Raw genomic sequence first — 27038 nt, 5'->3', positions numbered from 1 at the left:
TCGTCACTATGAAAGTGCTGCTCTTTGCCGTTCTGGCTGACGTTTGTCTGTCCTCCGTGGTACCAGGTAAGTGACTCTGGACAAGCACATAACTTGGTGGGAGAAACAGGCTAGAAGCACGCCAGTGTGGGTGCCAGAGGGCGTCACGGCCCGTCAGCTCCTGCTGCAGTCATTGGCTGGGTAGCTGTGACATCACGGGAGGTCATCCAGACGTAGGCTTGCCAGCCCCAGGCACGGGTGGGGGATTCCCTGATTTCAGGGACCTCTTCTCGCTGCAGACCAGCTGGCCTCCTAAACTCCACCCCTAAACAGGGACGTGTTGTTGTGCAGCGTCCCTGATGCAATGACATCACTGTGTCGGGGTCGTCGTGCGGGGATGCTCTGGTATTTTGGCAAACTTTGGGGGTGAAAAAACACAGAGCTTTGCCCAAGTACCAGAGCGTCCCCACCCACCCCCAAATCCCACCACTGCCAGAGCGACGAGGGGACCTGACCACCCTCGGCCCAGACGTCCTTGCTGGGGGGAGGGGCCGTCGCTCCGTGGCAGAGCATCTGCCTCCCAGGCTCCGTCCTGGTAGCACCTTCCAGTTGCCAGGCCACAGCCGGTGGGTGCTGGTGGGGAAAGCCCTTCCTCTAGCCTGGAGAGCCGCCGGCAGTCCTGGGCCAGATCCGACTGAGAGAGAGCACGACTCGGCAGAAGCGCTCACAAAGAGCAGCGCCTCTGCCCTTCGCGCTCTCCAGGAGTCCCCACAGAGTGTTCTCGTGAAACCAAAGGGGGGGGGGGAACGAAGGGGGGGGGTCTCTGCTTTCTCAGTCTTCTGTCGTCCCCCTTCTAGAAGAGGAGAAGAACCCCCAGTTCTGGAGACGGCAGGCCCAGGAGACGCTGCGGAGAGCCCTGCAGCTGCAGCGGCTCAACACCAACGTGGCCAAGAACATCATCCTCTTCCTGGGTGACGGTGAGGGCCGCTCTGCAGGCAGCAAGGGGGGGGGGTGCCCTGTGCAAGCGCCCTCCCGCCAGGCACTGAGAGGGGTCTCTCCCTCCCTGCTGCAGGCATGGGGGTTGCCACGGTGACGGCAGCGCGCATCCTGAAGGGGCAGCTGCAGCACAGGAAGGGGGAGGAAACCGTGCTGGAAATGGACCGCTTTCCCTTTGTGGCCTTGTCCAAGGTAAGGAGGCGTCTCCAGGCTCTCTGCTGGGGAAGGGCCGCTTTCCTTGCAGCGGTGGAAGTGTGCCAGAGGACAGCCAGGCCAGCATTTCAGCCCAGCACGCTCTGTCTGCCACACCAGAAACAGAACCACTAGCAGCCGTTCCCGGTCAGACCAAGGAGGGCCCGTCTGGCACAGCTCCCCCCTGTTGTCTCCCTGGCACTCTGAGGTATACTGCCTCTGGGCATGGAGGTTCCATTGAATCACTGGGACTAATGGCCGCTGGTGAACCCCTACGCAGTGACGGACGCGCCAGTGAATCGGCAGGGGACGCTGGGATTCAGCTGACAGCTCTCCAGCCTCCTCCTCCTTCTCATGGCCACCAGCCCCAGGGCGGCTTTCTGCGGAGAGCACTGGCAGCCGGCTGAGGAGGGCCATCGGTATCCATGACCCCACAGGGCAGAAGCCTGCCAGAGATGGCCTGCCCACGGGCGGTTTGCCCGGTCGTCTACGGCCTTCCCCGTCTTGCCCGAACTGGCTTTGCTCCAGTATGTTGGGGAAGGTCTCGTGGGGAAGCCAAGGGGCAGAGCCCTGGGGGTGGGAAAGGCCAGGACATCCCAGTCCCCTCCGTTTCCCGAGGGCAGCCACTGTAGGCTTAAAAAAAATATCGTTGGGGCACTCTGTGCACCGGTCTTAGAACAAGACGTCCCTGGCCCTGTTCCTCCTGGAGGGGGCGTGCCTTCCCCCTGGAAGGCTGCATCAGAAGTGGGAAGCTGGGGGGATTCAGGGGGCAGGACTGCAGCCAGAGCGCCTTCTCTTGGAGGAGGAGGCGGGTCTTCAGCCCTTCAGCGGCCCCTCCCCTCGGCTGTGTCTTTTAGGCCCCTCCCCTGCATGGGCGCAAGAGGTGTGATCTTCTTCACCCCGAGCAGGGGCAGGCCCTGGTCAGGGCTTGGCGAGGGAGCCGGAGGCTGGCCGGGTCTGGCACAGAGCCGGTTTTGGAGCGCCCCCCTGCAAGGAAGCCAGCTGGGGAGACCCCCGCAGGCTCCGTCCCCTCCCTCCAGTCCTCGGCCTGGGAAGAAGGCAGATGCACCTCCTCCGTCCGCTCCCTCCTCCAGGGAGCACCTTGTCCTCCCCCTCCCTGGGCTGACTCAGACCTGGCGGGCCGACGCCCACTGGGTGGCTCTGGGGTAACCGGCCTGCCAAGACTGTCATCTCCAGCACACTCGGGAACCAGGCACAGGGCCCCCTCCCCTCTCTGGGCAGGGCAGAGCTCCGGCATCCTTCCGAGGGGGGCTGTGGGGTACTTATACCGCCCTCCCCCCAAAAAAATGACCAAGGGGGGCATCCTGTGGGGCGACTTGAAAGCAGAACGGGTGTCTGGGAGCAAACGGATGGGTGTGGCCCAGTGTTCCCTCTAAGCTGAGTTGGTGTGAGCCAGCTCACAGTTCTTTAGCCTCCGGCTCACACATTTTTGCCTCGGCTCAGGAAGGGGATGGCTCCAGAAGAGCAAACCGATTTATGCAGCAGCCACATGGCTCGCTCACAGCTTTCATGCCAGGAGCTCACAAAGTAGAGTTTCTGATCGCAAGACTCCACAGCTGAGAGGGAGCCTTGGTGTGGCCGAAGCCCCGGCGGGAACCGGGAGAGGAGGGACTGCTCTGCTCTGGCACGAGTGGGTGGACACCGGTTCCTGCCATCGCCCAGCAGCCACTGAGCTGGGTGCAGGGTGACCGTGGGCGGGGCAGTGGGGCGGGGGGAGCCGTCACCCCAGGGCGCTGGCCTCCCTCCAGGGTGGGGCGCTCAAATGTCGATGCTCCGTCCAGTTCTTCGTGCCTCTCCTCCCGCCCTCTCTCTTGTCACGCATCCCCGAGGCCACCGGCCATCGCAGCACCCTGTGGCAAGGCATTCCACAGGCCACCTTGGGGGGTTACAGCAAAAGCAAATATTTATCTTTGTTTCATCATTGCCTGGGTTTCCCATGCTGAACCTCACATTCCAGCATTTCAAGAGACTAAAGTAGCATTCCTCAGTTCGCATTCTTGGTACTCTCCCTTGCATTATCTGCCTCCAGCATGTCAGGTTACCCTCTTGGGGAGCGTGCAAAGTGCCGTCTAACTGAGCCCTTTTGGTCCGGAAACTGTTCTGTTCAGGCTATCCTTTGGGGAGCCCGTGGGGTGTTGTGGCTAGTGCCCCCCTAGGACCTGGGGGTCCCAGGCCCACCTTGCTCTCGCTCTTGGGGTAAGCTACCCCACAGGACAGTGGTGAGGATAAAATGCAGGAGGGGAGAGCGATGTATGCTGCCTGCGTCACCGGTTGCTCCTGGGTGAGAGGGTGGAGTGAAAATGCGAGACACTGAGTTATCTACGGCCTGCTTTGCACAGGGAAGGAACACCTAAAGCTTGTCTCGGAGGGAGCAAGAAGATTTCTTCTGCAGCTCTGGGCCTTCTTCGGGAGACCCCAGGATTCTCAGCAGACGGGAAGGTGGGGGTGGCCAGCTCCATCTGCGCCCCTGCCAGGAGTCTCCACCCGCTGCCCGCCCTGTTGCACTGACCAAGGACTTTTAATTGGCCCGGGGAACATTTTTAACTGGGTTGGCACAGGGTGGGAATCAACAAACACAAAATTCCATTCTGTCCGACAGCTTTCATTTCTTTCTCTTCCTATCAAACAGTCTTGTGGTTATGCTAGCTATTGATGTACGTTCCAGGAAGGAAAAACGGGGCTGCGTTTTGGTGCAGGGAGGGGTCAGCCCGGGGATGCACCTCTCTGCCGCTCCCCTTTCCTGACTAAGGCAAAGGCCTTTGTCTCAGTCACAGGGAAACACGGAAGACAAGCCAGCGTCAGCAGCAGCATCTGCCTGGAGAGTCTGTCTCTCTCTCTCTCTCTCTCTCTCTCTTTTAAGGGGACTCTGCTGTAAATAAGACAAATGCATAAAGATGATGAGTTTGGGAAGAGCCTATTCGGCTCAGTCCCTGAGAGCAGTTGACTAGTGTCAGGATCAACCGAAGACGCAGGCAGCCCTTCCCATGTTGACGTCTCCCTGCCTGCCTTCCCCTTTAGTTCTCCGGGCCTCTCTGGCTTTGGGGCTGCCCACGCAGATGAAAGTGCCTGAGGGATGAGCAGCCCAGCTTCTGTGCAGGTGGAGGCAGCTCCTAGCCGATGCCTTCCAAGCAGGCCTTGGGCTGAGTGGACCGACTGCTCCAGCTCAGCAAACAGCCTTGTCTAAGATGCTCTGAGAAGAATTCACAAATAGGGTCATGTTTCTAGCCACAGCTGAGATCTCCTTTGGCCCCACCACGCGGAGCTTTGCCAGGGGCGTTCCGTATTTCCCTTCTGCCTTTTCCCCATCGTGGGGTGGGGGGGTGGAGGTGGGGGTCTCTGACAAGGTCCCTCAGAGGTCTCACAGGCAGGCCCTGACCAGCCCCAGAGCAGCCGTGTTCTCTGTCCAATGGGACCCATCCCGGGGGAGGGAGGGCGGGCGGGGAGGAATCCAACCCGGCTGGATGTTGCTATCTCTCCTGAGGGTTCCGCCCCATCACAGGTGAAAATTCTGGGCAGAGGCCGGTCCGTCACAGGCCGCCCGTTGGCCATCTTGATCACTCGGCCTGTTCCCAAGCAGCCCCACAGGCCGAGCTGACCTGAGCCACTTTGCACGAGAACATCTTGGTCTTCTCTCCCACAGACATACAACACCAACGCGCAAGTCCCCGATAGCGCCGGCACTGCAACAGCGTACCTGTGTGGGGTTAAGGCCAACGAGGGGACTGTGGGGGTCAGCGCGGCCGTGACCAGATCCCAGTGCAACACCACGGCGGGCAACGAAGTGACCTCCATCCTCAAGTGGGCGAAGGAAGCAGGTGGTTGTGGACACTGGGCGTGGGGTGCTGCGGCCGGCGGCCACAGGGACTGAAAAGAACACGCACTGAATTCCTCGCGGCCTGATCCGGCAAGCCGTCTCATTCCTTCCCGTGTGTCGAGGGGGCAGTTGCGATGAAGGGCTTTCCGTGTTCCCCCTCCTCCTCCTCCTTTTTATAACACGGGTCTGTCTGCTCTTCCTCCTGGGGCCCAGGAAGCATTAGCAGTTCAAAGGACTGCTGGTGCTTCCTTATTGGCTGGCTGGCTCTGAATCTGACCATCAGAGATTCTCTTTGGGATGTGTTGAAGGACAGGGCACCGTAAACTGTCAGGGAGGAAACTGCAGGAGGTCAGTTTGTGGCGGAGGCCAGTTTCAGGGGATCAGGGGACCGGGCAGAGAAATGGGGCCTCCAGCAGCCCTCTCCTACGTGCACGCCCCGTTTCCAGTGGGACAGCGTATCAGGGAGCACCACGTGCACAGGCTGCCAGTTCGGCCCGGCCAGCCGGCCCCTGGGGAAGCAGAGGGTGAAGCAAGGGAAAGGGGGTGAGGGGGGGGTGCTTCTGGCCCAGCGAGACTCATTTCATGAGCCTTACGGAGGCAGGTGGAGCCCCTCCCTCAGGAACGCGCGTTTTGCTCCGTGCTGGCTGGTAAAAGGGGAAATGGCACATGGGGGGGCTCGGAGATGGGGGCGTCCCCCAAACTGCGAATGCCTGGCCCCTCCTCAGCCGTTGGCCACCATGGCCCAGACGTGCGGGGGTGCCGGAGCCCTCCGTGGCCTCCCCTCCTCAGGCTCCCAAGCACCTGGCCAGAGCCGCCTCTTTCCTCCGGGGGGGGGGGAAGGGGCGGAGCTTCTCCAGGCTCCGATCCGGATTGTAGGACGGCCTGAGTGGAAAGGTGGTCTGTTCTCACCCAGCAGGAGAAACCTGGGCTTCTGGCACCGAGGCAGGCCTGAGCACTCAGGGGCAGAGACCAGCCAGACGGATTCTCCCTGAAGGGCCCCCCCCACCGAGCGGTGGCTTAGCCAGCCGAAGCCCTTAACCAGTGAGGCTGTCTGCAAAAGGTCCTCTTAAAATTTCACTTAGTAACTGATCTCAGGAACCTGGAAGCAGCACAAAGAAGAAGGAGCAGCACATTTTAACCACCCTTCCCGGGGTCCGGGCCCACTTGGACTTGGGGGCGGGGCAGGTGGTGCGTCCAGGCAACAGAATCCTGATGTGGCCCCTATCTTCCAGTGCCTTACAAGAGAAGCTGTGCAGCTCAGTTACTCTCGGCAAAGGCTGGGGAGAACTGGGGCTGGGTGGGTGGGTTTTGGGGGGGGGGAGGGTGAAGAGGTATGGGGCCCCGTGGCCATCACATGTCCTTGAGCATAATTTCCCCTCTGTAAACAATCCAGAGCCCTGCCCTGCCCCTGCAGTATGTATTTCTCAAAATTGGTTATTTCTCATATTGGTAGTTCAGCCTCCCTCCGAGGAGTATCAGGGGGATGTACACCCTTCTCCTCTCCTTCATTTATCCTTGCAAGATTGCTGTGAGAGAGTTGGTAACCAGGCCAAGGTCACCCCAGAGAGCGAGCGAGCAAGCGAGATGCCGTCCAGGGTCTCCTGAGTGCAAGCAGCAGGCTGACTGTTTCACCACACTGGCGGGGGAGGCCGGGTCTCTGTGGAGAAGGGGGAAATGAGGGGAAGGCCCAGGCTCTCCCAGACCCATCCTGGTTTCGCTCCCCTTCGTTTCAGTGGGACTCTTGTAAGATAAATTTCCGGACAGTCTGTGGCCAGTAGGATATGAAATTGGAAGAGCAATGACTGAGAGACCCAAAGTGCAACGGTCATGAAAATGGTTCATCCTGAGGCAAGGAGAAAGCTCTAGGAAAAAGAAATATGAGAAATGTTGCTGAACTCCTGGAAATCCTTGTGAAGCCAGACATCTCTTATGATAATTTCCCCCCTCTGAGTTGGAAGTTTCCTTTTTATTTAAAACGGCGCTCTCTTCGTCTGCAGTTTTGTATCGATCTTAATGCTGACATTTACCTTACGATTATTTGGATCAAAAAACACGAGGGGGGGGGGAGCTGTAAAATGGGAAGCCACGAATCGCCCCCGGCCTGCGAACTTGTCTGCTTTAGCATCCTTGTGGAAACGTGGCCACAAATCAAAAGCTGGGATCCTTCCTGTTTATTTTAAAACAAATAAACCAGTGGAAAAAGCCATGAAAAGGGTGCTTTTTGAAGAGCCATCTGTGCAGGGCTGCTCTTGCAGGTCCCTCCGGAGCCCATCAAACCTGAGGATGCGAGGTGAAGCGGAGGAATCCCTCCCTCCCTGGCTGAGTCCGGCCCTTTCTAGCTGCCGCCCGGCCCCCGGTCAGCGGTCCCTGTGGTGGTTCCACTCTTTGGAAGAGCTGCATCAGTTCAGATCAAAGTGTGACATTTCCAGGTGCCCAAACTTGGAACAGGCCTAACCTACCTGACAACCATTTCTTTCAATGGATCAGTTGACCCAGGAATACAAACAAACGCCTGGATTTCCCCTTGAAAAACATGCCCCAGCTCTGGTTACAAAGGCCTCTGTTTTACTCTCCTCGTCCCCACTGGGCTGGTGCGCAGCAAGGGGCAGGGAAGGAAGTGTGGGGAGGGAAAGCGGGGGGGGGGGGCCTGCAGGGATAGAACACATCTGTGCTGGAGGGGTGGGGAGGAGGCCTCCACTCAAACCCGGGCACAGTGAGATGGCTGACTTTACAGAGGAGGGCAATATTTAACCCGCTGGGTCAAGAGCCTTTTGGAAAGGCAGAGCAGTGAGCGAGTAACCTCCCACCCACTGTAGTTGTCCAAGATACAAAAGGTCACTTTGCATAGAAGCGAGAGACTTGTGGCTACCCATCCATAAATGTTCCTCCTCATTCAACAGATGAGCCCGTTTATAAGTTTTAACCTTACCTCCCATTCCATCGTATTGGAAAAAGTGTGCCTGCACACGAAACCTCATACCTTGAATAAACCTTTGTTGGTCTTAAAGGTGCCCGACTGGACTCCAGATCTGTTCTGCTCACTCGAGGCAGGGTTTGGGCCTGCTGTGCCCAGAATGGTTGCCAGCTCTGGATTGGCCAATATCTGGAGCTTTGGGGAGTGGAGGGTGGGGAGAGCAGGGTTCGGGTGGAGTGGCATAGACTCCACCCTCCACAGCAGCCACTGTCTCCAGGGAACACGGGTCGTGGGTGATCATCGCCTGTGACACCGGGAGGTCTCCAGGCGCCACCCCGTCATCAGAGCTGACCACTGACTCTCAGGAATCAAAGCCCCCCATCCCCTGACTGCACTGGTCCTTCACCTCTCCGGTTTCAGGCAAATCTGTGGGCATCGTCACCACCACACGGGTCAACCACGCCACGCCGAGTGCCTCCTACGCACATGCCGCTGACCGGGACTGGTATTCTGATAACGAGATGCCCCAGGAAGCCATCCAGCAGGGCTGCAAAGACATCGCCCACCAGCTGTTTGAAAACATCCCAGACATTGAGGTAAGGGTCTGCTGCCAGGGCAGCCGAGCGAGCGAGAGGGGAGTCGGAGGAGCTCGCTGGCTTGCTCTCAGGCCCGCACGAAGGAGTCCATACGCACTTGCATATAAAAGCTGTGCTCTTCTGGGTCAGTTCCTGGGTCCATCTACAGCCTGTGTGTTCTGCTCTGAAGGGCAGCAGGTCTCCAGGGTCTCGGGGAGAGAAGCGCCTTCTCTGGCCCTGCCACCCAAGACACCTCCCAAGGCCGCATGAGCATGGGATTTGAGCCTTCTTCCTGTGCCAAGCAGGAGTTGCGGTCCCTGGTGTGGGACGGGACAACTTTCTTCAGCAGCCGGTAGGAACTTGATTCGGGTCCAGCGGCACCTTAGAGACCAAGAAGATTTTCAGGGTCTGAGCTTTTGGGAGCAAAGTTCCGTTTGTCAGCTACAACTCTTGCAAGCGCGTACCCTGGAAATGTCATTGATCTCCAACACGCTACTGGATTCAAACCTAGAATCGTCTGCTGGAAACCAACATGGCTACCCCCTGAAACACTGAGAACTTGCATATCTCCTCAGTTGAGGGGGGTGATGTTGAAGATTAGCAGGAGTGAAGCGGAGGTGCACACTGTTTTGGCCTGTTCTAGTTCTTGATGACCCTTTCATCCCACTCTCCCTCCAGGAAATCAGAGCACTGTTTGTCATTTCTGCCCACCATGAGTTCTTGATGAAATATTATTATGGTGTTCCACCACCCTTCCTCCAAGAAGTTCAGGGTCCACAGTCTCGCCTCTTCCACTTTATTCTCATCACATCATTGTAATGTAGGTCATGCTAGAGCGCACGGCTGGCTCAAGGTCACATGGTGAGCCTCACGGCCCAAGACTCTCGCCACTAACCTCGCCGGCTGGTGTCTTGTTCTTTGCCCATCACGCGTATCCCCCACTCTTCCTCGAAGGAGCTGAGAGCAGCTCGCAGAGTGTCCTGCTAGCCAGGCACCTTACAGAGGGCACTTCCAAGTTATGCCAAAGGAGCCACTGGACTGAGTTTGGGGCACCTCAAAAAGGAAAAGGAGCGTCACGGCCAACGATCCTATCGCTCAGAGCAAGAGGCCTTCATTGCCTCTGGCTTTGAGGCGGAAGGGGGGGGGCTTTCTCTCAGGATGGCCACTCTTGGCCCTTGACCTGCCAGCAAGGAGCAGGGTGGCCAGAGAGTCCAGTAGATGGATCTGAACAAGCATCAGATCTCCTCCTCCACCCTCCAGGATCCAGGTGTGCTTGCAAGTGGCAGCAGAATGAAAAAGGGTTTTTTTGTTTGTTTCTGGGACTCCGTAATGTGCCCTTTCCACAGAACCGGAGTGCGTGCGATACAGCCACATGTTATCTATGGGAAGCACTCCCTCAATGGCCAGCTGTGCTCTTAAGGATCAGGGCCTCTCTCCCAAGCCTGGACCGGTCAGTGAAAGGGAAGCAGCACCTCCCCAAAGGCCTTCCTCAGAAGCCTCTCTGGCCTCTTTGAGCCAGCCTGGGTGTTCTGTGGCTTCGGGCCCTGTCTGGCCTTGCATTGCAATTTTGTTTTGTCCTGGGAGCGGCAAGTTTACTGGGCAAAACAAATTGTTTATGTCCCTGTCTCTTACGCTGTTTCCAGAGCTGGATGTGAATCCTCTGTGAGTCACCCATCTGCCCTCCTGAATCCCACTGAAACTCTGCGATGCACAGAGGTATTGGGTGCCCCCCCGATCTTATTTTTTACAAAGACAGCTCTCTAGCCCTTAGCGCTGAAGAGCACGAAGAATCCAACACCCAAATTACATTTTAAAACAATGCTGCTCTTTAACCCGGTCTTCCGATTTGTGGAGGGTTCCCACTGCAGGTTGTGACTGATCCTCCCGGTCTCTAGAATGGCCAAAATACGTTTGGTCAGCCAAACTGGGAAGAATGTATCGAACAAAGTCAGAGTCCGGTTAGGCACTTTTAAGACCAACAAAGTTTAATCCCGGGCAGAAGCTTTCATGCAGGCACACTTCTTCAGATGCAGTTAGACCTGATATGTCACAGGTTGGGTTGTTGTTGTTTTTTAGGGGGGGGGGGAGGTGTCCTTTCCAGGCTTGCTGCTTTAAGTGGACAAATCGAGCCAGCTCCTAGGACACTTTCAAAGTCTCTTTCGTGGACACCCAGGTGTAGTGGCCTCTGGCAAAGCTACAAGAACCGGCTGCTCTGAGAGCCACAGGAGGGGGTGAGGCTCCCCTGCCAGCCCACCCAGTTTTAGCCCGGACCGCAGAGGGAGCCGTCCTGCCAGGGCCTTCCTCTTCTGTAGGCCGGGTTCTTCCAGCTCCACAAGCAGTTTCCTCTTTGGAATTGTTGTCAGATTGCCGCAGCCATTTTATCATCCCTCAGCTTTCCTATCGCGGCTGTTTTTGACCCGGGCCATTACACTTTGTGAATCATGGGAAGAGAGTGCTGCGGCCTCATCCTGCAGCAGTTGTGCACATCCGCCATGGAGTGGAGGAGCCCCAGAGCCAGGCAGTCCTGACTCCGCTGTGGGAAACGGGTGTTCCCGAGGTGGTCCGCGGGCAGGCTTTGCCTGTTCTCTACAAGGCTGGGTGGCAGAGGAGTTCCAGGGTCAGGATGAAGGGGAGCGTGACAAACACAGTGTGTGTGTGTGGGGAAGCGTGTGTGTTAATCTTTTATCTGGGCCACCGGAACACACACGCACACACCAGCCCGCAGGGCACTGACATCAGCTGGCTCCAGTTTCCAAAAAGTACAGCTCAGGCCTTTTGTCTGCCCACCATGCAGAGGAAATGGCTCCCTCTGCTGCCCCTTTACGACCGACAGACCGGCTGCCTGGGGAAGTCCGTGACGTTAGCAGTGCTTTGGACGGGCCCTTCCTTTTGAGTCAGGCGGCCCGTTTTGAAAGTAGGAACAGGGCCAGGGAACAGGGCTGCGGTCCGGCCCTCTTGGCATTCAGAGGTCCCCCCAGGAAACCTGTTCTGTGCTGCCACTGTTGGTGGCTTAGATGGTTCAGGTTGCCAGCTCTCCAGGTGGCACCTGGAAACCTGCTATTACAACTGCTCTCCAGGTGACAGAGCTCATTTCGCCCTGGAGAAAATGGCTGCTCTGGAGGGGGGATGCTCTGGCATTATATCCTGCTAAGGTCCCTCCCCCCCCCAGGCTCTGCCTCCCAAATCTCCAGGCATCTCCCAACTCAGAGCTGAGAACCCCAGAAACGATGCTTTTAATATGCTGTTGTTTAGGAACGGAAAAGCAGATTCTTCACTTTCAACTACATGAACAGCTGCGTGCAAAATGCTAAACCAGGCATGGAGGAAACCTTTGCACGGGTGACCTGAAGAGGTCCGAGGGGCCCGGCATGGATACCTCTTATGAGGGTTTTTACCCAGACTACAAGAGCCACCGAGCCGAGGTTCTCCGGCCTCCTTCTGGCCGTGAAAGTGGCCACACAAGCAGCAAGCTGACTCAGACGGCTGCTGGCCATGAATCTGGTGCCATTTGCAGATATTCCCCCTCCACACACACTCCTCAAGGGACTTTGGCCTAATGCCTAGGGAACCAAATACCCCCTAGGGTGGAGGAGAAGGTGGTTCCACCCGGGACCCCTCGTGTGCACTGCTGCTGCTTTGTGCAAGAAGCACCGACGGAGACCTGCAGGGGTTCCTCTCACACATAAGGACAGACAGAGCGACTTCTAGTGCCCGCACGCCAGTTTGGCTGCACCCCCAGATCCTGCAGTCTTGTGGGTAAATTAGAATTAGAGGAGACCACTTTTTCCCTATTTTATAAAAAAAGCCAAGTTCCCTGGGGCCGGGGGGGTGGGGGGGGGGGGTGAGCAAGAAATTAGAGTGAATTTGAGATTCCAGAGTGGGGGCAGGGGATCAGGGCCAGAGATGGGGCAGAAATGGGGGGGGGGCCTAGGAGCCGCCTGCCACAAATCCCAGAGACGACTCTGATTCCACCACCAAGGTCTGGCAGAGCTCTATGAAGCCTTGGATTCCAGCAACCTGCGGGTGCCAGTAGGAACACGGAATGCTTTCCAAGCAGTGCCTGGAATGGGAGGAGCTGGTGATGCCAGGGAGGGCACGGCAGAAGCCACGGCAGTGCAAACAGCTGCCACAAACAGCCCTGCCACCGTGGGGTTTGAGGACGGGAGGCCATGGCCCGGGCCCCTTTCATCACGAGCATCAGCTGACGGGCTCTGGCACCGCTTGTTCCGCTGGTGTAAATAAATAGGTAAACCTCTTGCTTTCAAAATAGCCCCAAAGCTAAAAAGGCTGAATCTGCTATTTAAGCGGCTTAATAGGCCCATTTTTTTATAATTTTAACTTTGTTCCTGGGCTGGAAATAATTACATGCTGGGCAAGCCAATTCTGTTTCACAGAGATTTGTTGGTATGTAATTATTATTTTTTCTCCTGCTGCTGCTTTTATGATTCACCTTTTAAGCAGACACAAAATCCAAGGAGGAGGCTGCCGCACCAGCCAGAAGTCGTTGCGGGCAAATAAAATGCACTTTTAGATGCAAGCCCAGAGGAATCCCTGTCCTCCCGGGCTGGACACGCAGCCGTCACAAGAGGGGCTGTAAGGCCTAGTTTGCAGAGCTCCCTCTCCCTCCAGTGGGAGACAGCAGCTATGGATACCCAGTGCTGCATCTGCCTCCAGCCCATGCCCCCCCCAGTCCTCTGTTTGGAGGGGTGTGTGTGCGCGGGGGGGGGGGGTGGCCAGCTCACCCCCTACTAGGAATATTGGAGCTGTTCGTGCCGGAGTCAGTCTGGGAGCACCCTGGAATTGCGAGCAGATGCAAAAGGAGAAAATGTTTCCCAAAATCTTATTACAGTATCAATTACTTTTTATAGATTTATATCTCATATAGATAGATGTAATCCCTCCTCTGAGGAGAGTGCAGCCTAAGAGCTGACATGAGGAAGTCACTGCAGTGAGATGAGCAGACTCAGGAACGGAATATGGCCCCAGAGTCACGTTATAGGAGCAGGTTGCGAGACAAAGCTTCCCGGCGGAGATGTGCTCCGCAGCTCTTTGTTGAAGTGCCAGTGAGGTGACGGGTCTCCAAATGGTCCATTTGAGGCCCATCTGTTACGTCTGCCTGTACAGAAAAGGCTTCTGCTGGTTGTTAAATTGGTGTCCTCAGGGACCTGTGTGTGTGTGTGTAAGTGAAGTGGTCTAAAGAGGTGTGTTTCTAACAACTACTTTACACCTGCTTCGTGGTACTTGCTTGTGGAGCCTGCACATCCCACCAACATGTTTTCAGGTATTACTAGTTCTAAGCAATCATTCTTCATGACTGACAGCATCAGAGAGAGTTGTGATCAGACAGTGCTAAAAGGAACAAAAATACCACATCAGACATGTTTTGTGTGGGTGTGGGTGTCTGTTAAGCGCCGTCAAGTTGCTTCCAACTTTGGCGACCTGTGGAATTAATTAACTTCCCAAAATGGCCTCTAGTTAGCAGCCTTGCTTCAGTCTTTCAGACTGAGGGCCTTTGTGGTTTTCTTGATGTCCATCCATCCCCTGTTGGGTCTTCCTCTTCTCCTTCCTTCCTTCCTTCCTTCCTTCCTTCCTTCCTTCCTTCCTTCCTTCCTTCCTTCCTTCCTTCCTTTTGTTGGACTTTTAGCCCTCCCCCTCCCCCACACACAGCAGGATCAACTTTGTCTAGCGTTGTTGTCCTTTCCAGTGACTCTTTGTCTTCTCATGATGTGACCAAAGTACAATAGCCTCAGTTTAGCCGTCTTAGCTTCTAGGGAGAGTTCAGGCTTGATTTGATCTAGAAACCACTGAGTTGTCTTTTGGGGGTCCACATGGTATCCAGAAAACTCTCCTCCAACACCACATTTCAAAGGAATCGACTTTCTTCCTGCCAGCTTTCTTCACCATCCAGCTTTTGCACCCATACAGACGTACTGTGGCCATAGTTAGGGTTTCTGCATAGGTCTCTGCACCATGCACCGTGTAAGCCGCTCAGAGCCCTTCGGGGGTGAGCGGGGTACAAATTGAAAGTATAAAATGAATAATGGGTGATACTCTGGCATGAATTAACTTGACCTTGGTCTCCAGCACTTCAGGATCTTTTTTAGCTCCTTCATGGCTGCCCTCCCCAGGCTCCGTCTCCTTCTGATCTCTCGGTTGCCGTCTCCCTTTTGGTTACCGACTGAGCCAAGGAATAGGAAATCTTTAACAATTTCACTTTCTTCACTGTCAACCCTAAATTTGTATAATTCCTCAGTAGTCATTGCTTTTGTTTTCTTGATGTTCAACTTGCAATCCTGTTTTGGTACTTTCTGCTTTAACCTTCATCAGCAGTCATTTCAAGTCCTCGCTATTTTCTGCCAGCAATGTGGCATCATGTGCGTATCTAAAGTGGTTTGTGTTCCACCAATTTTCACTCCACCTCCACCTTTCCTTATGTTCTGCATGTAGATTGAACAAATAGGGAAATAAAACACGTTCTTGTCTGACCACTTTACCAATTGGAAACCATTGGTGTTTCTCCATATTCTGTCCTGACTGTAAGTAGCCTCTTGTCTGGAGTACGGGTCGTGCATCAAAACAATCAGATGATGTTGCGCACCCATTTCTTTTGAAACCAACCATGGCTTTTCGTGATCCACACAGTCAAAAGCTTTGCTGTAATCTATGAATCATGAGATGATTTTCTTCTGAAATCATCTTGTTTGAGTATGAATCAAGGTGAAATCATAACATGAGAAACTGAATGTTTAAACATTACAGTCTTGAGACTAAAGTGGAATGGATGGGGAGATTTTCAGTAAGAAAATTAAAAAAGTGTTTTGCTCTGGAAACAACAAACACAGAAGAAAAAGGGGTTGCTCTAACAGGCATGTGCAAAAAGGGTTCCGTAGCCTCAGTATGTGATGCTGTCGTGTCTTGTCCTTTCCCATCACAGCCAAAACTGCCCATAGCGAGCAGGAACATTAGGCTGTGTTCCACACCATTTTGTCTCGAGTGTCCCTAAGTGTCTTCAGCACCTGGACTTCTGTAATGTCCAGCAGTTGGTGTTTCAGGACCTTTTTCTCTGTTCTGCTCAGGTGATTATGGGTGGAGGACGGAAGTACATGTTTCCCAAGAACACCAGTGATGTGGAGTATCCAGATGAGGACAAGTATCGGGGGACTCGGCTGGACAACAGAAACCTTATTGACGTCTGGAAGGAGAAGAAGCCTGCGGATAAGGTGAGTGTGGTACTGAGTTACCAGGAGGAAGGCGGCCTGTCCTTATTGCTGGGGTGCAGGTCAGTGTAGACCGCAAGCTTAGCACATATAAGCAGGGCCTATGGTCAGACCCGGTTCCTGGTATTTCCATGGAAGGGATATCAGTGCTAGAAAAGGTTTCCTTCTGAGACATGTTAATCATATTGACTCACATCCACAAGAGGTTTCCACAGATGGAAGGGATTTCAGTCTTCGGTACGTGACTTCCTCTCCTCCTCCAAAATGCTGCTCCTGTGGAAGGAGGGACCCACAGGAACAGGACGGGGGGGGGGGAGGCATAGGTCTGCAACAGCTGGGAATGTGTCCACAAAACTCTTGCATGGAACCGAAGCCTTTCTGTCTAGTGGTGCTCACTCACAATAGATTTTGATCGTAGTATTTCACTAGAGGAAGCAGAACAAATTTAGAGTCCAGTGGGGCACCTTTAACAACAACAAAGGTTTATTCAAGGTTCGAGCTTTCGTGTGCAGAGCTCCTACCTTGAATAAACCTTTCTTGGTCTCAAATGTGCCCCACTGGACTCTAAATTTGTTCTGCTTCCTCTAGTGAAATACTACACCTGTTGTGTTAGTTGGTGCTTCTGGGTGGCATTTTTGCACCCATGGGGAGCTGAGCCCCTTGCATCTCTTGAGGGGGGGGAGGCTCGCCTCAGCATGAGGTCACAAGTCATACGAACCCCTGAATGGATCCACCAGTGAATGGGGAGGCGTATGAGACACTCATTTTGGCACCCCGCTATGGGCTGGAATAGCTGGCACGCTTACGAATCCACAAAAACCTTCTTCTTCTCTCTCCGAGCTCTCTGCTCCATAGTGCTTTAGCTGCTGTGCTGATGGAAGACGCAGCCTCTTCTGAGTGGAGCCTGTGTTGGGCCTGGGTGACTCCATCTTTGCTATATGCTGGTGCTCAGCCGCTTTGAGTCTTGTGGGAGAAGGCTGACCACCTGCTCCCAAGAGAGCCTCTCCCTCTCCCATGCTTGTTAGCAGTGCTTATCTTCAAAGCCTGAGTTGTCTCTTTCCCCCCACTGGAGGCCAGGTGCAAGATGGTCTGGCTCCTCCAAGTGTTTGGGAGAGCTTGAGTAATCATTTTTTTACTTGTAGCCAGTACCTAGGGTATAAGATGTGTAGTTTCCGTTTATGCACGGGGTCCTCGGGTTCTGACTAAGGTTCACAGTGCGTGTGCATGCATGTGTCCAGGGCCCAGCGGATGGCAGCTTAGCCTGCATTTATCTGTAAGTTTGATGCTTTTGGTTAAAAATCTCCTTGGAAGCAAACCTGGATCTCGCATATCATTTCCTCAAAATTCCTGCAAACCTGAGAGCTCCTGGCCAGGGCTTGTCACAGAGCCCTCCCGCAAGCACGTGCTTGGAACGCCCTCTCTGGCAACCAGAGGCCTGTCTTCCTGCTCCCATAACCACCTGTCTGCCTGCCTGCTCAGTTTTCAAAGGCCCATTTTAATGCTCTCGACGCCCTCTGCTCCATTTCCACCAGAGTTTGACCGCGGGTTGGAGAATGGAAATGGAAGGCAGTGGATGGCCTGGGTGGTTGGGAAGCTCTTTGAAGATGGTGCCGTCTCTTGGCTCTGCAGTTCAGTTTGTCATTGACTTCAGGGGAAAAGCCTTACGTGAGTTACTAAATGACCCACTCAGCTCTGGACACCCCTGTAGCAATGCTCCCTCTAAGCTGTGGAGGCTTGTGAGCAAAAATTCTACTTTGTGAGCTGCTGACATTAAAGCCGTGAGCGAGTGATCTGGCTGCTGCATAAATTAGCTTGCTCTGGAGCCCTCCTTCCTGAGCTAAGGCAAAAATGTGTGAGCCGGAGGCTAAAAAACTGTCAGCTAGATCACACTAACTCGGCTTAGAGGGAACACTGCCCTGTAGGAGACAACCTATGGAGACCACCTGGATGTAGAAGCTGTTTCAAGGAGAGGTTCACTACTTTGGAACTTACAGTGTGTCCAAAAATCTCTGATGATGATAAGTTTCTTGAACCATCTCCCACAAGGGGCAGAGGAGACCCATAACCCAGGATACAATAGGAAGGGACCCTTCTACAGGTGTTTTCTAATCCTTATCTCAATTAATAATTGCTGGGGAGGGGAAGGGAAAGGAGTTTGTAGAAGAAGAAGAGGAGGAGGAGGAGGAGATTGGATTTATATCCCGCCCTTCACTACCCAAAGGAGTCTCAGAGCGGTTTACAAACTCCTTTCCCTCCCCCTCCCCACAACAGACACCCTGTGAGGTAAGGTAGGGCTGAGAGAGCTCTGACAAAAACTGCTCTTTTCCAGAACAGCTCTGACAGGACCATGGCTTGCCCAAGGTCATCCAGCCAGGTGCAAATGGAGGAGTGGGGAATCAAACCCAGTTCTCCCAGATTAGAGTCCGCGCACTTAGCCACTACACCAAACTGGCCAAACTATGCCGCTCTGAGACTCCCTTGGGTAGTGAAGGGCGGGGTATAAACCCAATCTCTTGGTGTTCTTCTTCTTCTGCTGTAGAATATTTTAGTCCTCTGCATTGTTTATTCTCCAAAAAGCTCTGCAAGGTACCATTGCTAATATCCTTGTTTTGCAGCAAAGGCTGCCTGTATCATTACAAAGTGTTTAAGAGGGGTATGAGCATCCGGGTCCCCCCGGCTGAGGCCTAGCACTGCAGACTTGCAGGGAGAATCCCAGGGAACCTTGACAGATCTGGCCTTCATTCACTCCCAGTGTAGACTCGTCTGTTGGAACAGCTGTCACAACGCCTGTCACAAGCATCCTGAATTGTTAGATCATCCACCTTCTGTCCAGGATTTGCCACAGGACAGTTAATCCCCCTCTTGATTGACCAGTGTTCATAGGAAAGGCCGTTCTGAAATATGCGGCTCCCCCTGGAATGGCCCCCGAATCAGGACAGAGGGAAGGGCCAAAGTGAGGATTCGGTACCCGGTGGAAACTTCTCTCAGCTTCCATCGGTTATGGCAACCTGCAGGGACACAAACCACAGGAAATGTCTGAGGTTAAACTAGAATAACCTCTGACATATGTAATAAATTGTGTCTGTATGTTCGGGGCATGTGGTTACTGAGGCAACTGACAAACATGCAGGGCCTTTCGTTTCCTCCACTCTGTTGAGACGTCGTCCCCTTTCCTGCAGAACGCCTATTATGTGTGGAACCGGACGGAGCTGATGAACCTTGACCCGAACAAAGTCGACTATTTACTGGGTGAGTCTCCAGACAGAGGTAGAGGTCCCGAGTTTCGGAAGTTTGTAGTACGTTTCTGTATTTTAGGGGGTAACGAGACCTTTAGCTTTCTTAGACTCTTTTGGAAATCCCACTGGTACGCCCGGTGATTTCCTGGGGGTTCTTCTGAGCCTGTTTGACCTTCTTCTCTGCTTTGGCGTCAGGAAGATTTTGTGCTTGGAGAGGAATCAGAATGTGAATACTTGTCACTAAACAACCCCTGGAAAGAAGGGTCAGAGAATGGCTGAAGTAGAGATAAGGTATTCCAGGTGACTGAAAAGAACAGTATGAGTTCTGCAAAAGGCAGAGAGAGTGAGAGAGAGAGAACAAATACGGAGCTGTCGGGTAGTGCATTATTGCCCAGTCCTCGTGGATTCTGGGTATTACAGTAGTCCAAGGAGAAAGGCAGGGGAAACCAAAGATGGAGAACCCTGCTTCCCCAGCCTTCCTGAAGCTTTATGTCCCCAAAACAATAGCCCACACTAGGGCAGCCAGGTGTCCTTGCTATAGCGGTAGACCTCCCACCCCCAGGCTCTCGCTGCAGCTTGGTGGAGTCGCAGGAGCAAAATGAAGGGGGAAAACAGCACTGAGGCAATGCCACAACATCACTTCCAGTTACATGCCTGGAAGTGACATCATAGGGTCATACTGACACTCTAGGAATTCCCCAAATCACTATGGTAAAAACCATGGATATTAGGGAAATTCCTAGAGAGTACCTGGAAATGATGTCATGGCATAGTGCGCCACAACATCACCCTTCCCCACCATATAAAGCTTCTGGGGCTTGCCCGCAGATGTTTGGCAGCCCTAGGGGCACACTCGTAGGGTAGCAGTTGCCACCCATCACTTTGAGATTTGGGCAGAGTCTGACATGCAGACTGGCTCACTTGCGCGCCCAGCCACGTTGACAGACACCCAAGCTGTCTGGGGACGATGTGGGCTCTCTTAATCAGTTTTAACCTAATTTTGGCAAAACAGAGTAAGAAGGGAAGGTATATGCATTTACTTGAAGTGGAGGAATTAAAAAACGGAATGATTTCAGACATACAGAACAATGCAAAAGAGGCTGAAAATAACATAGAAGGCTAACAGAACCAGATTAAGCTGGCTCCTTAGCTTAATGGCAGACGATTTCCATCCATCCCTATCTGTGTGGGTCTGATCTGGTCCTGTCCTGAAAGGGACTCCTCTGCTCTTCCCTCATTTGATCCTGGAAAAGGCCACAGTAACTGTCCCCTTCTAATGTTGTCAGTTTTGCTATAGTCACACCCTGTGCAGGACCGATGATTCCTTTCGGAGGAGGAGAAACTCTGTCCCTCTCTCTGGGCCTTTGTGATTCACTGTCCTGTTCCCCCTGACTAGAGACGCCAGCTACAGGCCTATCCTGAACCTGGAGCTGAGTGAGAGACAGGGAAATCATGGGGGACCAGGATGGGACGACTCACAACTCAGGGTCTGACCGTCGGGTGCTATGTGGAAGTGCCAGGACACACCAAAAAACAGCCCCCTAAAATCGGGAAGTGGAATGAGGGGCTTGAATGGGGCCATGAATGGCAAACTCACCCGTAGGTTTCCTGTCTGGTTTTCCTCCATAGGCCTGTTTGAGCCAATTGATCTGATGTATGAACTGAACAGGGACAATGAAACGGATCCTTCCCTGACAGAAATGCTGAAGGTGGCCCTCAAAATCCTCCGAAAGAACCCCCGAGGTTTCTTCCTGCTGGTGGAAGGTGAGAGATGGGGGAGGAGAGTGTGCAGGCAGAAGGCCCAGAGAATCAGAGGGGAGTGGGCGTCACCACCTCTCTGCGGTCCTGAGGCCGGCCAGCTGCTGCCTCTGGAGGAGGCTCTGGAGAGGGCCGTGGCGCTCTCGGCAAGTGGCCCTGTCCAGAAAGGTGCAAGTGGAAGCACAGCTTAATAAAGGACTGGCGTTACCTATTATTGAGTCTCTGGAATGGCTTCTGCTCTTCCTTTTGCAGGGGGCAGGATTGACCATGGTCACCACGAAGGGAAAGCCAAGCAGGCGTTGCACGAAGCAGTGGAGATGGACCGGGCCATTGGCATGGCTGATGTCATGACCTCTTCACAGGAAACCCTGACTGTCGTCACTGCTGACCATTCCCATGTTTTCACTTTTGGGGGCTACACACCCCGTGGCAATCCAATTTTTGGTATGTTTGACCCACCTGGATGACTTGGAGGTTATACGCTGCGTCTATAGAAGGCTGTTTGGAAACTGGTAACTTCTTTTGGTGCTCAGTTTCGTAAGAACCTCTGTGGAAACAGAGAGGCCCCCTTTTGATCAGCAGTCTTGTGGGCATCTCCCGCCTCTCGGATCCCCTGAAAAAGGAAGTGGGAGGAGCCGTCAGGCAGGCTGGATAAGAAAGAGCTCATTGGGAGCTTCTCGGCTGTGCTGCGTTCTTAGCTCTGCACCCCAGAACCTGTTGGCTCCCATTATTTCTCCTCTTAATTATCAACTCCCTTCTGCTTGCCTGTTCCCTGCCCTGGATCCTGTCTCCTTCTTTCAGTTTCCTTCTTTCGTGTTGGTTCTCCGAGTCCCGATTTTGTCTATTTAACTCCCAGAGGATGCTGCTGATGTCCCAATGACTCCGAGGTGTGTGGTGTTACAACCACTGTGAGAAACACTGCTTGTGTGTGTGTGTGTGTTGGCTCTGTGAGGCCTTGACCAGGTGTGCGTGTGCTCTTTCCTCGGCCTAGGACTGGCCCCAAAGCAGAGCGACATTGACAAGAAGCCATTCACCTCCATCCTCTATGGAAACGGGCCTGGATACAAAGTAGTCGCTGGAGAGAGAGAGAATGTGTCCTGGGTGGACTTTGGTGAGTTCCAGGCCAGCAGGGGCTATCCCTGTGTGTGGCCTCATGTCACTTCATGTGGAATTGTGATGCTGCTATTTCAATCTGGAGCCTAAGGTGGTCAAGACTTCCCAGGCCAGGGGATCCATGGTATTCGGAGTGGGGGGGGGGGAGAACTCAAAATTACAAAGCAAACCTGGAGTGTGAATCCACACACACACACACACACCCCAGTAGGGTAGCCTGCCACCAGCCCTTTAAAGTATCCCAGCGATTAGAAGCCAAAGGGGAGACTTCTGATCTTCCCGGGAATAAACAAGGAAGTCAGTCCTGCAAGGCTGACCACTTGCAGAATGAGTTTCCACTAAAGATTAACCAGTAGGTGGACACTTTAAGGTACTGGAATTAGATTGAAGTATCTGAAGTACAGAACAACCAGGTATAGTCAATACTTTTTATTAAAGAGTGCAGGAATATTTCAAAGGAACACAGCAGTAAGAAAGAAAACAAATAAGTTCCCATTTATGGTCCTAACTGCACAGTAAGACATTAAGTCAAAGTGTATCCTTCTTGGTTGACATAAGTCAGTGTTTCAAGTCTCTTGGTCCAGAGAGGATCTTTTGTGTGTGTGTGTGTGTGTGCCAGGCAGGTGCCTGACCTGTGGCAAGGTTATACCATTGCCTCCAGATAGCTGAAGCTGGTAGCCCTAACTGCAGCTACCCACAAAGAATAGAAATGCTAAACTTCTCAAAGCCTAAGATCTGGACAGGCTGGGGCCCTTTAGCCAATCCAGAACTCAGACTACCCAAGGTATCTTTACATGGACCAGTGACAACAAATGGCTCAGAAGAGAAACGGTTTGTGACGGGATTGCTTCCCTTCTGCTGTGTAAATCAAAGCATCAAAAAGAGAGAGTGAGGTGTGCAGTAGTGCCACAAACCTTCCGATGAACAAATGGTGTGGCTCCTTTTGTCTCTGTGATTCAAAGGCCAACTTTCTCAGGTCAACAGCCAGGTGGTTCCCTTTTGATCTCTTCAACCCATAGTGCAGGCCTAGAGGTTTGATTTTAAGCCTGAGTAATGTTTAATTAAAGAACAAAGAATTGAGCCAGGGGTCCAATTCCTTGACAAAGGTTGCCAACTCCTGCTTGGGAAATACCTGGAGATTTGAGGGTGGATCCTGGGAAGGGCTCGGCAGGGTATAATCCCATAGAGTCCTCCCTCCAAAGCCGTTCCAGAGGAAATGATTTCTGTCTTCTGGAGATAATTTGTAATCCTGGGAGATTTCCAGCTCCCATCTGAATGTTGGCAACTCTAATTAAGCTTATATACATATATGTGTGTGTGTTGTACTGCCTTCACAACACAACTCTAACACAGCTGCAAGCATGTCAGGGTGAGGAAGCACCATCTGACTTGTCGTGGCCTATTGATGCGAAGAGGTTTCCCTTGGCCCAAAAGGCTTTTGGCCAGAGGTGGGCACTGGCATAAAGGCTGGATGCCACCCTTGAGTCATTGGTTCAAGGCTGGCCATGTGGCTTTTAGCTCTGATATCACTTGGCTAAATGAACAGGAGTAAGGAGCTAAGTTACTACAAGGTGCGGGGGGGGAGATATTATACCCCCCACTGTACTCCTTTCCAAATCCCGCTCTCTTTAGGCATGACCCCCAAATCTCCAGAAATTCCCCAAGCCAGAGTTGACAACCCTGGTGCAGAAAGCATGCAGAAGGGCCCAGGGGCAATCAGCAGCAGCCTGGACAGAGGCAGACCAAGGGTCTCATTTGGTATCCGACCGCTTCATGCTGTTGTTACCCTGGCAGGAGTCAGACCCTGCCCAACAGCTCTTGCCAGGGCCGAGGGAGGGGCAGTGAGCAGCAGGAGGTGGAGGGGAGGGGAGGGGAGGGGGGCATCAGGGGTCTTTGAAGCTGCCTTGCATTGCCCGGGTTCTCAATTAATTGCTGCCAGATTCTCATCAAGCGGGAAATGCAGCTGCTCTGCACACCACTCACGCCCTTTTCTACTAGCACTTTCAGTGAGCTTGGGATGGCCCTCGTGCCCTTGTCGGAATTTGCCTGTCATTGGCCCATGACAGCTACTTGGCTTCCTCTGTCAGCTTTGTGGGAGAGGCAGGGAGGTCATCAAAAGGCAGGTGCATCACTTGGACTGCAGGCACAAATCCCGCCTGAGTCATACCTGGATCTGGGGGGTGGAGCCCAGGGAGGGCGGGGTTTGGAGAGGGCAGCGGGGTAGAATGCAGCCGTTTTCCCGGGGAGGGGGGGCTGGTATCTGCTGTCTGGAGTTCAGTGGTCATCCTGGGAGATCTCCAGCCCCCAGCCAGAGGCTGGCAGCCCTACTGGAGCCAGAGAGTGAGTGGCTGCTGCAACGGCCTGCTGGCCACCCATTTCCATGCTGAGAGTAAGTGGGATGGGCACCATCACAGGTGGGACGGGGGCTCCTGCCATGCGGTGGGTGGGCTCCACTCACTTTGTTCCCCTCTCCCTCTCTCTCTTTCCGTGCAGCCCATGCCAACTACCAGGCACAGTCCGCTGTCCCCTTGCGGCAGGAAACTCACGGGGGCGAAGACGTGGCTGTCTTTGCCAAGGGCCCCATGGCCCACCTGCTTCATGGCGTCCACGAGCAGAACTACATACCCCATGTGATGGCATACGCAGCCTGCATCGGTGAAAACAAAGACCACTGCCACTCTGGTGCCCCCCACAGCCTGTCGGGACGGCTCACGGTGACCTCTACCCTCTTCTTCTTCTTCCTTCTGTTCACTTTTGTCTTCTAAGATGTGTCCCCCCAGGCAGTTCATTCCTCTTTGGTTGAACCAGGTGCCCCGACTGCTACAAGCCCACGCTTTCCCTCGGCTCTGAGACTTCCTGCCTCAGCCCCCCTCCGGAGGATTTCAGCTTCTAATACCAACCAGCCCCATCAGAGCGGTCTGCTCAGCACTCCGAGGCAACTCTGTGCCGGAGCAGCCGGGAGTTCCTCTGCTAGACTGCAAGGTCTAGGGGTCTGTGTGATGGAGGTCCCCTGGGCTGGATGCGGCAGGATCCGGCTGACTGCACCAGCTGGAAATGCTGGGATGTTTTTGCATACAACTTCCTGCATGAGGATAAGAAGCACAAGGGCTCCACTGAAAGGAAGGGGGAGGTCTGGCCTTTCTCTTCTTTGCCAAAGTGTTTCTTACTTCAAGAAACGTCCCACCAGTTGCCTTGAAAACCTAACCTTGACTCCAAGCACTTCGGAAACTCAGGCAGTCCAAAGAGATAACCAGCTGTCTGTTAACTGGGCCCTTAATCCACTCTACTCTTCCTTGCTGAGTCCATTGCCGCTGATTTATATTGCAAATTAGAAACATCCCATTCATGAAACCAGCTCAACACCAGCATCTGAACTTTGGCCCAGAACAGCAGGGGAATTTGCAACATGCCTCCCAAGTTTTGCCTTCTTGGGTCAGCGCTTTCGCTCACAATGTCCATGGGAGCTCACTTGATTTAATGACGACCATGAGGAAACCACATCATTCATATATGACAAAACAAACCTAAGGGTGCATACAGACATACATAGAACCAGCAACTACTGCATTCTGGAAGCAAACTCACCACATTCATTCGTTCATTCATTCCTGACACTCTGCACATCATAAGACCTAATCCTCTGCAGGATCAAGCTCAGGGAAAATCAGTTCTGCTCATTTGCACAGTAACAGCCGCTTGTGCACAGTTCTGACTGGCTAGTCCGTGTGCTGTCATGAACCCCTTTTCCTAGAGCAATTTTGCAGCATTTCAATAAATTCTCTATTGGTTAAAATAAGGAAAGAATTGAAAGTTTAATGGCTTTAATGTATAACTGGCACTTGGAAGAAATAACAAAGGAAGAAAGACAGTTCTCCTGAATTTTGGAGGGAGAGGCAAGATGGATGGCATTAGCATGGAACTGCTGGTGAATATAATCTGTCCAATGAGTTGTGAAGGAGAGTGGAAAATGGGCCCAGTCTGTAGGAGAAAAAAGAAAAGCCGCAGTATGTTCTGTATGTCTGTGTGCACCTTCTGCCAGCAACCTAATCTATGCAGTCTCTTTTGCCTGTTTGCAACTGTTTGTTTCTTGAATGAACCTAGAGCACCTACTTAAATTAGACTTTGTACAAGTTATCCGTTCACTTCCGTATTCCTCTCTGATGCAATAAGAAGTTGCTCAAACTACGAAACTGGGAAAGACTTGGAGGTTTAAACTAGCCACGTGCACAACTGCGGAACTCTTCGCACCGAAACCTTTTCTAGTTGACCACACATGGTTCCAGTTGCAGTGTGCCATAAGCGGGAACCAAGAGCAAACAAGAGGCACCACGCTGGAGTGAAAGGAAGACCAGCGAGGAAGTCACCGGGGGGCTCAGGCAAGCAAGTTGGCCCTTTTCCAAACCACAGAACAAACTAGTTAGCAATTCACCCGGCCACCAGCCTTCAGCACCATCCCAGTCCACCTGTCCAGCCCCGTTTCAGCTGTGGCCTCCTCTGAATTCTCAGGGAGATTACAAAACGACAACGACACAACATAGCACACCCACAGCAGTACAGCCCTGTCTCTCCCCTCTTGCCAGCTGGGGGGGGTGTTTGAGGGGCCTATGTGGGGCTGGGAGCGACTCCTCTCTGCCCTGAAACCAGCAGCCTCTGGGCCCCTTGCCCTCTGGGCAAGGAAGAGCCACGCAGCGCCCAGGAGTGGGCGTCTGATGCCAAGAGGAGGGCGTCGTGCTGATAGACGTGCAGGGATGCTGGCATCACACTGCTGCTGCTGTTGTTGTTGTTGAAAGAGTCCCTGAACTGATTGATTTTGTGTTGTCTGTTCGCATATTTTTTTTAAAAGGTGTTAAAAATAAAACTATTTTGGAACACTTGGCGCTGTAACTGACTGTTCTGGAGAAAACAGGAACATCCTGGGGCATGCAGGGTTCCAGAACCACAGGCATTGCTTAAGGGATAGGATGGACTGAGAGAGCGCTTGTCTCTTGCCTCTGCTGTGGAGTTCAAGCCTGCCCTGAAGAGAGCTGCCCCCGGACACACAAAGTGCATTCTTCTCCAAGCACACCTCTCCGTTCGAGGTCGCTGTGTCCAGCGGCTGAGCCTGGATCTGAGCTCATCCTTCCGGCTGGAGGTCTTTGGGTTTCACTTAGGAGGATGGGAAGAAGCATTCCAGCCTGTTGCTGGAGGGGAGTCACAAATGTCTCCCCCCCCCTCCCGCAGTGG

At 53.5% G+C, this 27038-nt stretch overlaps 1 protein-coding gene across 1 annotated transcript; it reads left to right on the top strand.

The window, feature by feature from the left end:
* ALPL (alkaline phosphatase, liver/bone/kidney) lies at positions 1-26605 on the top strand. Its single transcript, XM_015412633.1, has 11 exons — positions 1-66; positions 837-956; positions 1052-1167; positions 4829-5003; positions 8337-8512; positions 15568-15711; positions 18888-18957; positions 20574-20708; positions 20955-21146; positions 21694-21813; positions 24309-26605. The coding sequence occupies exons 1-11, from the start codon at positions 9-11 to the stop codon at positions 24578-24580; spliced, it is 1578 nt and encodes a 525-aa protein (XP_015268119.1). The 5' UTR covers positions 1-8; the 3' UTR covers positions 24581-26605.
* The last annotated feature ends 433 nt before the right edge of the window (positions 26606-27038 follow it).

Source organism: Gekko japonicus, unplaced genomic scaffold (assembly GCF_001447785.1).
Source record: "Gekko japonicus isolate JY-2015 unplaced genomic scaffold, Gekko_japonicus_V1.1 scaffold131, whole genome shotgun sequence".
Classification (NCBI taxonomy): domain Eukaryota; kingdom Metazoa; phylum Chordata; class Lepidosauria; order Squamata; family Gekkonidae; genus Gekko; species Gekko japonicus.
Note: the sequence above shows the minus strand (reverse complement) of the source record. Positions and strands in the feature narration are given on the sequence as shown.

Excerpts from the sequence above, each read along its gene's own strand:
- ALPL (XM_015412633.1), top strand. The coding sequence starts at position 9 with ATGAAAGTGCTGCTCTTTGCCGTTCTGGCTGACGTTTGTCTGTCCTCC. Across the intron at positions 5,004-8,336 it reads CAAGTGGGCGAAGGAAGCAG|GCAAATCTGTGGGCATCGTC; the intron begins GTGGTTGTGGAC and ends CTCCGGTTTCAG. Across the intron at positions 21,814-24,308 it reads TGTGTCCTGGGTGGACTTTG|CCCATGCCAACTACCAGGCA; the intron begins GTGAGTTCCAGG and ends CTTTCCGTGCAG.